The sequence below is a fragment of the Epinephelus fuscoguttatus genome, linkage group LG7, assembly GCF_011397635.1.
Source record: "Epinephelus fuscoguttatus linkage group LG7, E.fuscoguttatus.final_Chr_v1".
NCBI classification, from domain to species: Eukaryota; Metazoa; Chordata; class Actinopteri; order Perciformes; family Serranidae; genus Epinephelus; species Epinephelus fuscoguttatus.
The window spans coordinates 22,554,995-22,567,125 of NC_064758.1; the positions used below are offsets into that span (position 1 = coordinate 22,554,995).

The 12,131-nt window shown below is 39.7% G+C and overlaps 1 protein-coding gene across 1 annotated transcript; it reads left to right on the plus strand.

The window, feature by feature from the left end:
- Positions 1–419: 419 nt before the first annotated feature.
- On the plus strand, positions 420–11,474 carry LOC125891585 (trophinin associated protein). Its single transcript, XM_049580963.1, has 14 exons — positions 420–577; positions 1,197–1,283; positions 1,668–1,905; positions 1,997–2,489; positions 3,557–3,675; positions 3,875–3,926; positions 5,976–6,121; positions 6,223–6,277; positions 6,378–6,460; positions 6,552–6,638; positions 8,449–8,556; positions 8,657–8,951; positions 9,063–9,265; positions 10,786–11,474. The coding sequence occupies exons 1-14, from the start codon at positions 420–422 to the stop codon at positions 10,858–10,860; spliced, it is 2,199 nt and encodes a 732-aa protein (XP_049436920.1). The 3' UTR covers positions 10,861–11,474.
- Positions 11,475–12,131: the final 657 nt, after the last annotated feature.

The window sequence follows — 12,131 nt, forward strand, 5'->3', positions numbered from 1 at the left end:
GACTGTTGAGCAACTGAAGAGCAACTGAAGCTGTATATCGAGCAAGAATGAAAAGAGCAAGAATGAAAAAGAATTTCAATTTCAGAACTCAAAAAAGTCCTGTGTTGAGTGTTGTTAAAAGAAAAGGTGATGTAACACAGTTGGTAAACATGCTGCTTTTTTTATGACCATTCTACACAGTGCCCCCACCTATTTGGAATAGGGACTGCTTTTAATAAAATAACAGAGAGGTAATGTTAATTAAACAGCTATTAAACAGCTTCTTTGTATCATTGACTGCTTTGTGTGCAGTTGTTTTGTAATGTTTTGGATAACTACTGACATTTTCCATTGTGGTGGACGACAAAGATCTACTTTATTCTGCTTGGAGGCCGCGGTAAACGGAAGTCACGTGGTAAAACAACTTTCGCGTCGTTACCATGGAGCTGTTTACGAAGATCCGTTTCTCATTGGTCGACGTTGTCGTCATGACTGAAGTTCGCGCAGTGATTGGTTGTGACAGCTTCCTATTGCGGCCAATGGCGGAGCGCGCTTTTTACAAACTGCTGCGAGTCCAGGAAGTTGACAGCCCACTGCGGTGAGAAAGGACTCAACAAGAGCTCTTTAAATCTGCACAAAACGCCTGGATAACCTAAACATTTACAATTAATCGATCAGAACTGCTTTTCTGGAGGCGCAGACAGAAGTAACAGGGGTCCTTTTCTATTTTTAAAGTATGTAACGTATCTAGTAAACGGCTCTACGTGCGAATGTAGCGTGTGCTAAAGAGAAAAGACCTATTTAACAGCTAACGTTAGGCCATCTGCTCGGGTTAAAGCTAATCTACTCTCCTTAATGTTGCCTAGTTAACACGTTGGTTTGCACCGTACGCAGGTTTGGCATCTGTCAAGTATGTGCTCTGTTGTTCAGGCAGATAAATGCATTTATTTAGTGCCTGATGCATGTTTTACTGTGCTACTGATGCATGGAGCTCCAGCTTACTTCACCTGCTTGTTTTTGTTGCTACTTAGTTACCTTTGGAGATTGTTAAAACTGTCAATTGTTAAAACTTTGGAAGTAATTTTAGTCTGACGTTTATGTTTCTGCTGGTGCATGATTTTTGTATTTCCTCTACCTTTATGCACAGTTTGCTAAGAGCCTTTATTGTGTTTCATGCTTGGTTGCTCATTTGTGTTTGCCATTTGTTGCTCCTCTAGTTACTCTTCACGCCTTGCTGTTATTATGAACTCTTCTCCAGTTCTTCGTCAGCAAAGTCAGAACAAAATCCACAGTGACCTCGTGAGGTAAGACAGCTTATGAAGCACTCGAGACATTTTCTCACATATCTTCAGGGCTGGATATAAAAGCAGCCTGAAAGTACCAAAAGCTTGCATCAAATGTCCTGTTACATTTGTAATCTTGTTCACTTATTGTTTTTTTTTGTTTGTTTGTTTTTTTGACAGTTCTTGTATTGCTGTTGTATTACAACATAACATTTGAGAACTTCATCATTTTTGTTAAATCCAAAACAAGAGAAAGATGCTTACATTTCTTAATGTAAAGCAGGAAACAATTGTCTTGGTATTGGTACAGAAACTCTTTTGGTAATAGTTGAAAACAATTTCAAACAACTTTCAACTCTAATTGCATTTATTCATTTTTTTAATTGACTGGTTTTGTCCATACAGAACGAAGAATGAACATAACAAAATGCCACCGCACCCAAAGCCTTCCAAACTCCTCTCTGCGCCTCCCCTTTCCAACCAAAATATTGAGAACCAGGATCCAGGAAATTCAGAAATGGGTAGGAAGGTACCTGTGCGACCAGGTATGAGTAGGCTTCCAGTGCTTGCAAAGAGCCTTCATCTCCAGACTCCATCCGACTTCAGTCAGTCTCACTGTAGGTGGGAGGAGAAACCTCTGGCTGTAAGTGCCTCCTTCCCATCCTTAAGATTTAAATGTTTTCTGTTTAATAAGATGAATCTCATGTTTTTAATACTTTATCATTTTCCTACAGGGGAAACTTAAGAAGAAAAAGCCAGTCACCAGGCCTGTACCTTTCAACCTGTCTCAACCCAAGAGCTCAAGAATAGCCACTGAAAATCAACAACCTGTCACTGTTTCACAATCAAGGACTGGCACTCGTGCTGCACAGCCTGATAAGAATTTATGCAATGCTCGTCTAAAAACCCAAAACTTGAATACAAAACCTGCAGCTAGGTTAAACTGCAATGTGGACTCAACTAAAGGCACAGGGAAGTCAAGTGGAAAGGTGTCAGAAAATACATCCCAGCCCTCCAACACATTTAAGACTTCAGCCACTTTGTCCAATCCTTTATTCTCCGTTTCTAATATTGCAATGCATCAGTCCAATGCTGCTACTTCTGCACAGCCTGCTGTTAATGCAGACACCTGTTTAGATAACATGAGCCTGCTCAGTCTCAAAGATCCAGCCAAGACATCCCAAGGTAGTCAGAACATGCAGCTGACCATGCAGGGCAGTTCAGCTGGTAAGTTAAATGTGTTGCTTTTGATGCTTTTGAACAGTACACTTCCATTTGTGTTGTGCACAATATGACAGAATATAGTTGTGTCCTATGTTTGCATCTGAACGTGAACCTGGGGTTCTGGTGTCAATAGGGATGGAAACTGATAAGACTTTATTGATATTTTTTGATGCTGTTATTTTGCATATTAGTCCAATTCTTTATTGTTCCCCTTATTGATTTCAGATCCATTTCATGTGTAGAAGAAAGTAGGCCCACACAAGTTTTCAACATAATTTTATTAACTCTGAGTCCAAATACAGTGTAGGTGAAATGAGAGTATATTTGTTCAGCATTTGTCTTTATTTAGGTTTTCTTGGTCAAAGGAAAATCTAGTAAGCTTGTCTGCATGACCCCAATAATATTATGACAGGATATTATCCTTGGTAGTGGACATGCTGCTCAATTGGGAAGCAGTGGCACTAAAAATTTCATTTTACAAACGTTACAAGCCGGAGCACTGTTGCTATCTGTCTCTGAAATAGAGCCACGCTCTGGACCATTTCTTCCTCTCCGCCATGACTCCATCTTGTTTTAAGTTTCCAGTAGCGTAGAATAATGAGTTTAATGTCATTGTTTTGCAATGTGTAACTTTCAGAAAAACATACCAGCATCATTGATATTAATTGATAAGTTCAGAGGCATATTATTCTGGTGGATCCGACAATTTGGAACTGGTTCTCGATTCCCCTGCCTGTGTGTCAAAGTCCTGCACTTTGTACACCTGTCACACGGTACCAAAATGTAGTGTTTCTCTGAATATAATCCAGGCAGTGATTATAGTGATTATAATGCCTCAACAACGTAAAAAAGCAGTTTAGTAAGGTACAAATATAATATTCAGGAGACAAGGTTGATCCAAAATGCACAAGAAGCAGTAGCTTAGCTAAGCTTGTAGCTTATTAATTAGATAGCTAGAATCATCAGAGTATTAGTCATTGCCTGCCCCATTTTTGTTGTTGTGGCTTTGTAGACTACATTGTTTACTTTTCATGTAAATAGCAATCAACAGAGTTTCTTATGTATTTCAGAAAAAGGAGAGAACTTTCAATCTGATCACACGGCTTTGCTGAGTATTCTCCGAAACGAAGGAGTAAGCACCACAGGTCTGGGATCTGGAACTCCACACTCCAAACCCTATAACTATCTGGTAAGTTTGTTTTGTAGTTGTTGTTTACTGCCTCCTTGTATGATATCTTTTAGTCCCTGCCTTTACATTGACAGGTCGTTATTGACGTTTTCAGTGCTTATCTTTGTCTAAATAGTGATTTCAGTGTTAAATTATTTTACTGTCAGAAATCTTTTGAATGTGTTAAATAATCATTTGCTGGTGATTCCCTTGTTTGCAGCCCCAGCGAGTGTCTGTCATGAAGAGTCGACAGAAAGCGAGACCCATAATGGGTAAGCACAAGATTAGAAACATAACGTGTTACCTGAAAGTACAGATTGTGATCACAGCAGATATAAAAGTTGTTTTTCAACCAGTCACAGAACTGTGAAGTTATGTCTTGGTACATTTATGTATTTGTAGAGCTGCAAACTATTTTTTCACACATTTGTTAGACATTTTGGGTAATACTCTTATTCACTTTTTTGCAATTAGTCAGATGGCAGTTAGAGGCGGACACAGCTAGCCTGGCCCTGCCCAAAAGTAACTGTCAGGGCCATACTGCCATGCACATTAGTGTTTCTCCCACTGGTCTCACCCACACACTTCTACATCAGGATAAACATTACTTGGAAAGTTTTGCAAATACAAAACCTCTGTGGTTTAAAATTTGTGAAGGTAGGCCTGTACTATGTTGGAATTGTCAGTTAATATTTGTAAACAGTATCACAAGTGAAAGTGAAAGCCAACCCCAGTTGCTTGGGTCTTAGTCTCGCCATATCTGCATTGTTTTGTCTCTGTGTTTGTGATTTTTGTAGCTTCCTTTTTGATACCAGCTGCTTACAGTCTGGTACCTGGTAGCTACCTATTTATTAAGTCCCAATCTCACCTGCACACTGTGACCAGAATCATCCCAAACACAGCAAAATAAGAAAATGCAGGCAGAGGACAGAGTCTCTGCAGAAAAAAAACACTGCCACACACACTACTAGTGGATCATAAGTCATTATTGAAAGAGATCACTTTTTTATGAGTCGATACATTTGTTTTTTTCCCCCCCAGGAAAATCATGCATAGTATACCTTTATAAAAAAGAATACTAAGTGACTCTGGTTGCAGTTCAAGATGTCCTATCAGCAGTTTTACAGTCGTCTGTTTTAAAATGGAGGTCCATGGGGAAAATAGTTTTTGAGCCACAGGGTTTTTTTTAGTTGCAGTACTGTGAGTGCCCACTGGAACAATTAGCAGCAGGGCTGAGTGTTGCTGCCGAATCCAACTCTCTTTGTACATCCATAACCCAGCTAAGAAAAAGTGCAGGACATAACCTCTTGTCACACAGCACCATGTTTTTGTACATAAGTTTTTGTACAAATGACACAGACAAAATCTAATGTGTTAACAAATGAGCTTTATAGGTGCTAGTGGGCAGGTTTTGTTTCTGTTGCAATGAGTCAGGCTGGCTATTCCCCTCTGTGTCCAGCCTTGGTGCTAAGCAAAGCTAACTGGCAGCTGGTTTCCACTTCATATTTACTGTATAAACATGAGAGTGGTGTCTGCCTTCTCATCTAACTCTCAGTAAGAAAGCGAATGAGCATGTTTGACAATTGCAGAACCATTGCTTTAAGTTAATTCATGTATTGTTTTTTTTTTTTGTTTAAACACTATCTATAGGGCAACTTAATGCAGTTGCAACTTTAGAGAATCCAAAGTGATGTCTTGTGTTGATAAGAAATGAAAAGAAATTGTAGTAGTTGTAAAACTGAACAGTACTCAGTATTACTTTGTTAAGTACAAAGTAGGGATGTGCACAACTAGTCTATGAAAAGTTGCTACCCCCGCTAGTTGGCAGCAGAAATATTAGTCAGTCAAACTTAATATCAAAATTATTATTTTATACGACTGCATTCACCCAATGAAAATGTTGTAGTGGTGATCAGGTATGTTTCTTAAAGATCTATTTTCCTGAAGAATATTGCTTTCGATGTTATTTGTTCATTTTATTTAGTGAGTTGTTGCCATGTTTTCTGGGATAATACACAAAATGCCACACAGCGTGCACAATACAATTTGGTTATTGAAAAATGTGATCAATGAGTTCAAAAAGCTTTTATGATATATAATTTTTGTTTTCGGAAATTTTTAGCCTTGGAGGTTATAATTTTGACTGTTTTACAGATGTTTTCCTACTTTTAGACTAGTCAGAGAGTCTAAGTTTAAGCCTTTGTTTAAATGTCAAGGAAATTAGCCGTTAAGGACATCCCTAGTACAAAGTTAAATAACAGACAATGCAATGTAAATGATTCGGCCTTTGCATGCCAGTTGAATCCGTGCTGTTCTTACAGGATCAGTGAAGTCGATGCCGTTCTCCCCGGACCCCGCTGCACTGGAAAGTATCTTGCAGAACGAGGGAGTGAAGGTTGGAGGGCCTGTGGGTGCCACACCCGGAAACTCTGTCTGTCCTTCAGGCAGAGGCACTTCCATCTACACAGTGTGTTTACATTAAATTTTTCAGTTCAGCTGTTTTTATTTTCATCCTATTACATTGCTTTTGAAACACATTTTCATGTACTGTGTTGCTTTGTTTGTCAGGCTCAGAGAGTGCCAGTGAAGAAGAATCATGCAGAGGCGAACGGAGGAGCAATAGGTAAGATGCAGAATCATTGTTCTTTTTATCTTATGAGACCTAATGCATCCTTATCTCCTTGTCTCTTTACCCTGACGTGACGCTGCTGTTTTATCCTCAGCAGTGGCACTCAAAGAGACTCCGCAGAAGAAATGGACTCCTCAGAGGGTCCGCAACACCAGGCATCAGCCCATGTCTGCCATGGTCAGTACTGATCTATCATATGTTTACGCTCCGTTTGGAACATGGTGTCTCTCACAGTCACTCCCTTATCTCACCACGCTGCTGTTTTCAGAAATGGCATCTGTCGACACAAAAGTCACCGTACGTCGGCACTCCCGGGCTGCGGAGCTGCAAAACCAACCTTCATCCGCACCAGGAGGTGAGAGCAGGAAATCATGTCAATTTTACAATGTGTCTAGAGAGCTTTTACACATCAGCTTTATGTGCAGATAAGATTTCACGCACAGTCAAAGCCAGAGTAAAAAATTGTTCTTTATTAATTCAAGGCAGCTACAACAAAGGCATGATCACTTTCTGATTTTCAATGGATGCAACATTTCAGAAATTTAAAGATAACGCTATGTAAACAAACAGTCATGCCCGGTTCTACGGCTGTGCAAAAGCATGCATTGAACCCTTAGTTAAAATTTAAATATTAAGTGCACAGTGTGGGCGTCTCCATGCACACCTTCTTTTTTAGTTCATGTATGTGCAGCAGTACAATATGCAAAGGGCTTGATGAAAGTGAATATAGCCCAGATCGGTGGGTGTGGTGATTGTTAAGTACTCTCACATTCAGATCACTGGCCCCTGGTTGAAAATGTTAATTACGTATGCAATGCAAAAAAAATAAATCAGGTTAATAAATCAAAATAATTAAAAGGAAAAGTATTAAATCCTCATATCTGAGAAGTTGGAACCACGCAAAGTTTTTGCGATGTGACATGAGATGTTTCAGTTTTGCAACCTCACTGCAAGATGGCACTAAGTCCTACACACTGGACCTTTTTAATGTTATCCCCTGTGCCGAATTTTAAAAGAAGATGTACATCATTAATCCCCGAGGGGAAATTCAATTTTTTTCACTCTGTTCTCATATACGCACAGGCCTGAAATACACACACATGCACAAACAGAACCTAAACATGCATTAAATGGAGAGATGTCAGAGAGAGGGGCGCTGTCGTGGACAGGCGCCCGGAGCAGTTGGGGGTTCAGTGCCTTGCTCAAGGGAGTCCTCGGCAGTGCCCGGGAGGCGAACTGGCACCTCTCCAGCTATCAGTCCACGCTTCATACTTGGTCCATACAGGGACTTTAGCCGGCAACCCACTGGTTCCCAAACCAAGTCCCTATGGATACTTATGCGCCACTGCACTGTTTGTCTAATGGAAGGACAGGATATAAATCTTTCTGTAGGTCTCAATAGCTGAAATTGCGATTTCTGTGCCTTTTTAGTACAGCCAGTCGAAGTTAAAGGTGTAATATGCAGGATTGTCTGTTACTGCAGCAAACATGCTCGCCAGTAAAAGCCAACGTCAGATTTACTCTCTCTGGCGCTTTGCCCAGCTGTATTTGTGTTTTTCAATGCTGTGTCTCTTGGATGCATGCTACTTACAGTCTGGCACCTGGTTGCTACCTTTTTGTGAAGCACCGACCTGTGTAATGTGACTGCAGTTGGTTCGGATCGAGGTTGAAAAACGTTCTCACCACAAACGAACCACACCAGGGTTCATTTGTTGACCGAGACCACCTCCTCAAGTAGCTCTCTGTCCGGTTGTTTTGGTACGCACCCGAGGGTGATTGCTGTGTTCATACATGCCCAAATGAACTGCACTTAGGGGGCAAACCAGCTTCGATTGAACCGAACATAACAGGGCAGGTGTGAAAGCACCCTAAGATACTGAATAACAGCTTTGTGCAAATAGATGTGAAAACAACCCATTGTAAATGGGGATCTGAAAATGTTAACAAATTTAAGCATCATCAAAATCAGTATTTGCAGAGCGGACAAATTTTAAAAGTTGGCAGCGATGATGCTACATCATTGTCGCATTAAAAGAGACTTTTTAATATGTAATAACTACAGTAAAATGAACTTGATGCAGTAGCTTTGAACCAGAACATATTACCATCAGTGCATATATTTTTAACCAGAAATTAACACACATCACTGTCTTGTTTGTTGGCAGACGATTGTCCAGAGACTATTCGATGATCAAGAAGACGAGCACAGCACAAATGTGATGGACAAGCATCCTGAGACACAAGCGGAGCAGCTTCCAGCTCAAGCCGCAACTGTAAGAGCTGGGATCTATATTCAATTAAGTTTTTATTATTAATTTAAAATGTATTGCAAAATCACTGTGTGTTGTTTGGTGTCATCTGTCACTCCTCTAGGCTAAATCCCTCTGTGAAGAAAAGGTAGAGATGAGCAGGACAAACAGGGAGGAGGATGAAAAGGAGAAGGAGCAAAGGATTGTGGGAGGACAGTCGTTCTTTCAAGCACCACAAAGAGAGTCTGTCATTTTTTTCTCAACGGGCAAAGCGCTATTAAGAGCTCCTCGTTTTGAGAAGCAGGAGAGCTCAGCCCGACATGAGCAGCACATCCCTGTGCTGCCAGTACATGAAGACGTGTCATCTGTGTCAGTGCCAACCTGTCAGATCAACCCTCCTGTTCAGAGTCTGCACAGAGGTAACACTCACATCCCATAATGATTAATCTTTCAGTGTCACACATACAATGAACATACTCCTGAAAGGTGACTGTAAATATCTCTTAAAAGTGCAGTCTTTTCTGTTACAGACCTCATAGTTCAGAAGACTTGTTCCCTGAGTCCTGCAGTGGCGATGCTGCGTAAGCGTCTTCCTCCTCTGGAGGAGCTTCGAATGGACGAGGAGGTGGCCTCCTACACCTCAGTGTCTGTCCCAGATGCTCCTGGGTTTCTCCCCCCTCGGCCCCGCTGTGGGAACCCATTGGCGTCTATCCTGCACATGGAGGAGTCCTCTGTGAGTATGCAGCTGACAGCGTGAATGTCCTGAAAAGAAGTATTAACAGCACCATGTGTAGCATTTTTTACATTAAAAAGTATTTCACTGCTTCACTTTTGAAATTGGTGCTACATGACCAGATACAATAGAGAAAAGGGCTGTTGCATTCGCTTTTGCTCAAGAGTTAGAAAACCTACAACTATCAGAATACACTGTGACACACCAGACCACTTAACACCCCCACTAGTTGGTGATGTAATGAGAGCTTGGTTGTTTGGACACAGGAAACAATATGGCGGTTGGCTGGTAACAAACAATCTCAAATAACAGTTAAGCCTTAAGCTAAAATATGTTTCTGAAAACATTTTAGGTGAGAAAAAGGCTACGCAGAAACAGAATAGTGGTTTTATCAGCATTGCTTAATTTTAGTGTTTGATTATTTATTTTTTTTTAGCCTCTGTTAAGTGCAAGTCTCTCTCTAAATCTGCGTCTATACTCTTTGTGTCCGTGGTGGTGGGCATACAGAAATGCGAAGTACAATCTGTAGTTTTAGCTCCACCCCTCAAGCCAGTGAAAATCTGTATTTGAGCTGAGCGTAAGTACAGAGAGTTGTTGCATAGAGATGATACACCGTCTCATCTAGTTGCATTGGTGTGAACCAGCAGGTTTTTAGAACGTTGCAGAATGGTGCATTGCAAGTAGTTGCCTGTTTCAACTCATCTTGTCTGAACTGGGTATTACACATGCTTCCCACATTGTTATGATACAAGGCTGTTTGAAAATTGGCAAAATAGCCCTTTAAATAACTAGTTTAGAATCATTCATCAATCTGTTTATGTAAACAATAAGTGTATGTAAGGACAAATGAGTCATGTGATACAATTAGTGGGTTTTTTGCCTAATAACTGACATGCTAATATGCTGCTGTTTAGAAGGTAGACATTTATTATGTTCACCAACTCAATTTAAATTCAAAGTACTAAACACAAAGCACAGCTGAGGCTGATAGGAAGCATTGGACACATTTAATAACCAAATAACCAAAGTTATTATAATTAATCCTGAGGGAACTATAAACGTCAGGCCCAGATTTCAGGACCATCAATAGAAAATGTTGCCATCATTAAAGGAACAACACATTTCCTTGTTTGCTGTCTTTAACCAGAGATGAGGAAATCTATTAGTTTGATGTGTTAGTTTAGTACAAATATACTGTAATAAACTGCATACTAAATCAGTTTTTGATATTCAGAGTTTTTACAAATTCAGTGCCCATAAAAAGGATTCATTGCCTTGAAAAACAAGAAAGCACATTAGCTTATTGCAAATCGTCCCCGCTGTGGGATGAATGAATGATTATCTTATCTTAAATTATTGAACTGTTTCTTTAATTTACAACACAGTGCAGTGCCACAGCCGAAAGAGTTATCACATTTAGTTTAACATAGCACTTATAAACATGTTCATACATATAGTCTGTGTATATATAAACAGACACACAAGTTGATATTAATATTTATCTTTGTTTTGTTTTCCAGAGATTTGTTCCGATTGGCTTCGACCTCTCGTCCAGCTGTTCGTCTCCATGTAGCTCTCCACCTGAGGAGAGATGACTTTGCACTACAAGTACAGTATTTGTGTTACTGTTGATAACATAAGTTCACTCTGGTGTACTGATGAGTCTTTTTTAATGGAACTGATATTGTTTGTCCAACACTGTTGTTGCCAGCCTTAATACAAGTCCAAAGAACGCTGCTAGGAAATTTTTTTAGAAACCTTTTTGTCTTAAACATGTGTATGAACACTCTCATGAGATGCTTTCTAAAGGAATAAAGGTTATTTCTGTGAAGTAATGCATCTTTTACACTGCAGGCACTCATGTTTGTCAATAATGTAGATGCACGCCTACTAGAAAAAATGTCTGTTAAATAAATCAAAAACTAAATGTTAAAAAAAAAAATTACGAATGTTTTTTATTGAAGACTCCGGCCGTTATCAGTGTTATAGCTTTAGGTTACATATAGATCAGGACGGCTCGGAGCATCGCACCAGTATCTTGTGTGGGTTCAAAATGATAAATGTTTGTAATGTACAGTGTTTATAATAAATGTATATATGTAACTGTCTGGTAATGTATGATTTTTCTCTCAGCTCTATAAATTATTTAAAGGGGCATTCCACTAATTTGTACAAATCCCACAGTTGTATAAAGTTTTCTGGAGGATCTTCCTAAAGTCTGAGTTACAAACTGGCAGCATGGAGTGTGAAAGATGTGGGCATACCTGTCATGTAATGATATGGTTGTATTATGGGACACGTGGGAACCATTGTTTTTAGAGCTGATTAATAGTCAGGTTTAGTGCTGAAACGATGACAACGACTTTGATAATCAAGAAATCATTTAAAAAGTAGTTCATGAAGAAAACATCAAATATTTGTTAGTTCAAGCCACTTAGATATCAGATTTGTAGCTCTTCTCTCTTTTGAAATATAGTTAATTGAAATTTAGGGGTTTCGGACTGAAAACAAGCACTTTGATGATGTTACCTTGAGCTTTTAGAGATTTGTTGGCATCAGCGGCTTTGATTGGACCTTTATTTTCTTTTTATCTATGGCTTGTATGTCCCTCCACTTTTATGTTGTGTTTTTTTTTGGCTGATAATGTTTCTTATCAGAACTTCAGGCAGTTATGTATTCTAAAGTATGATGTAATGCTGTCATAGTTTACATCAGCTACTCAGCATTAAAGATACGAACATGAAGATCATTTCAATTGCATGAAACAATATGCCAGGTTTTCCTGCATTCCCCAGCTTGCCTCTGGACCAGGGGGGTATTCCAGAAAGCGGGTTATGTGAAAGCTCAGAGTAAGTCAACCCTGAGA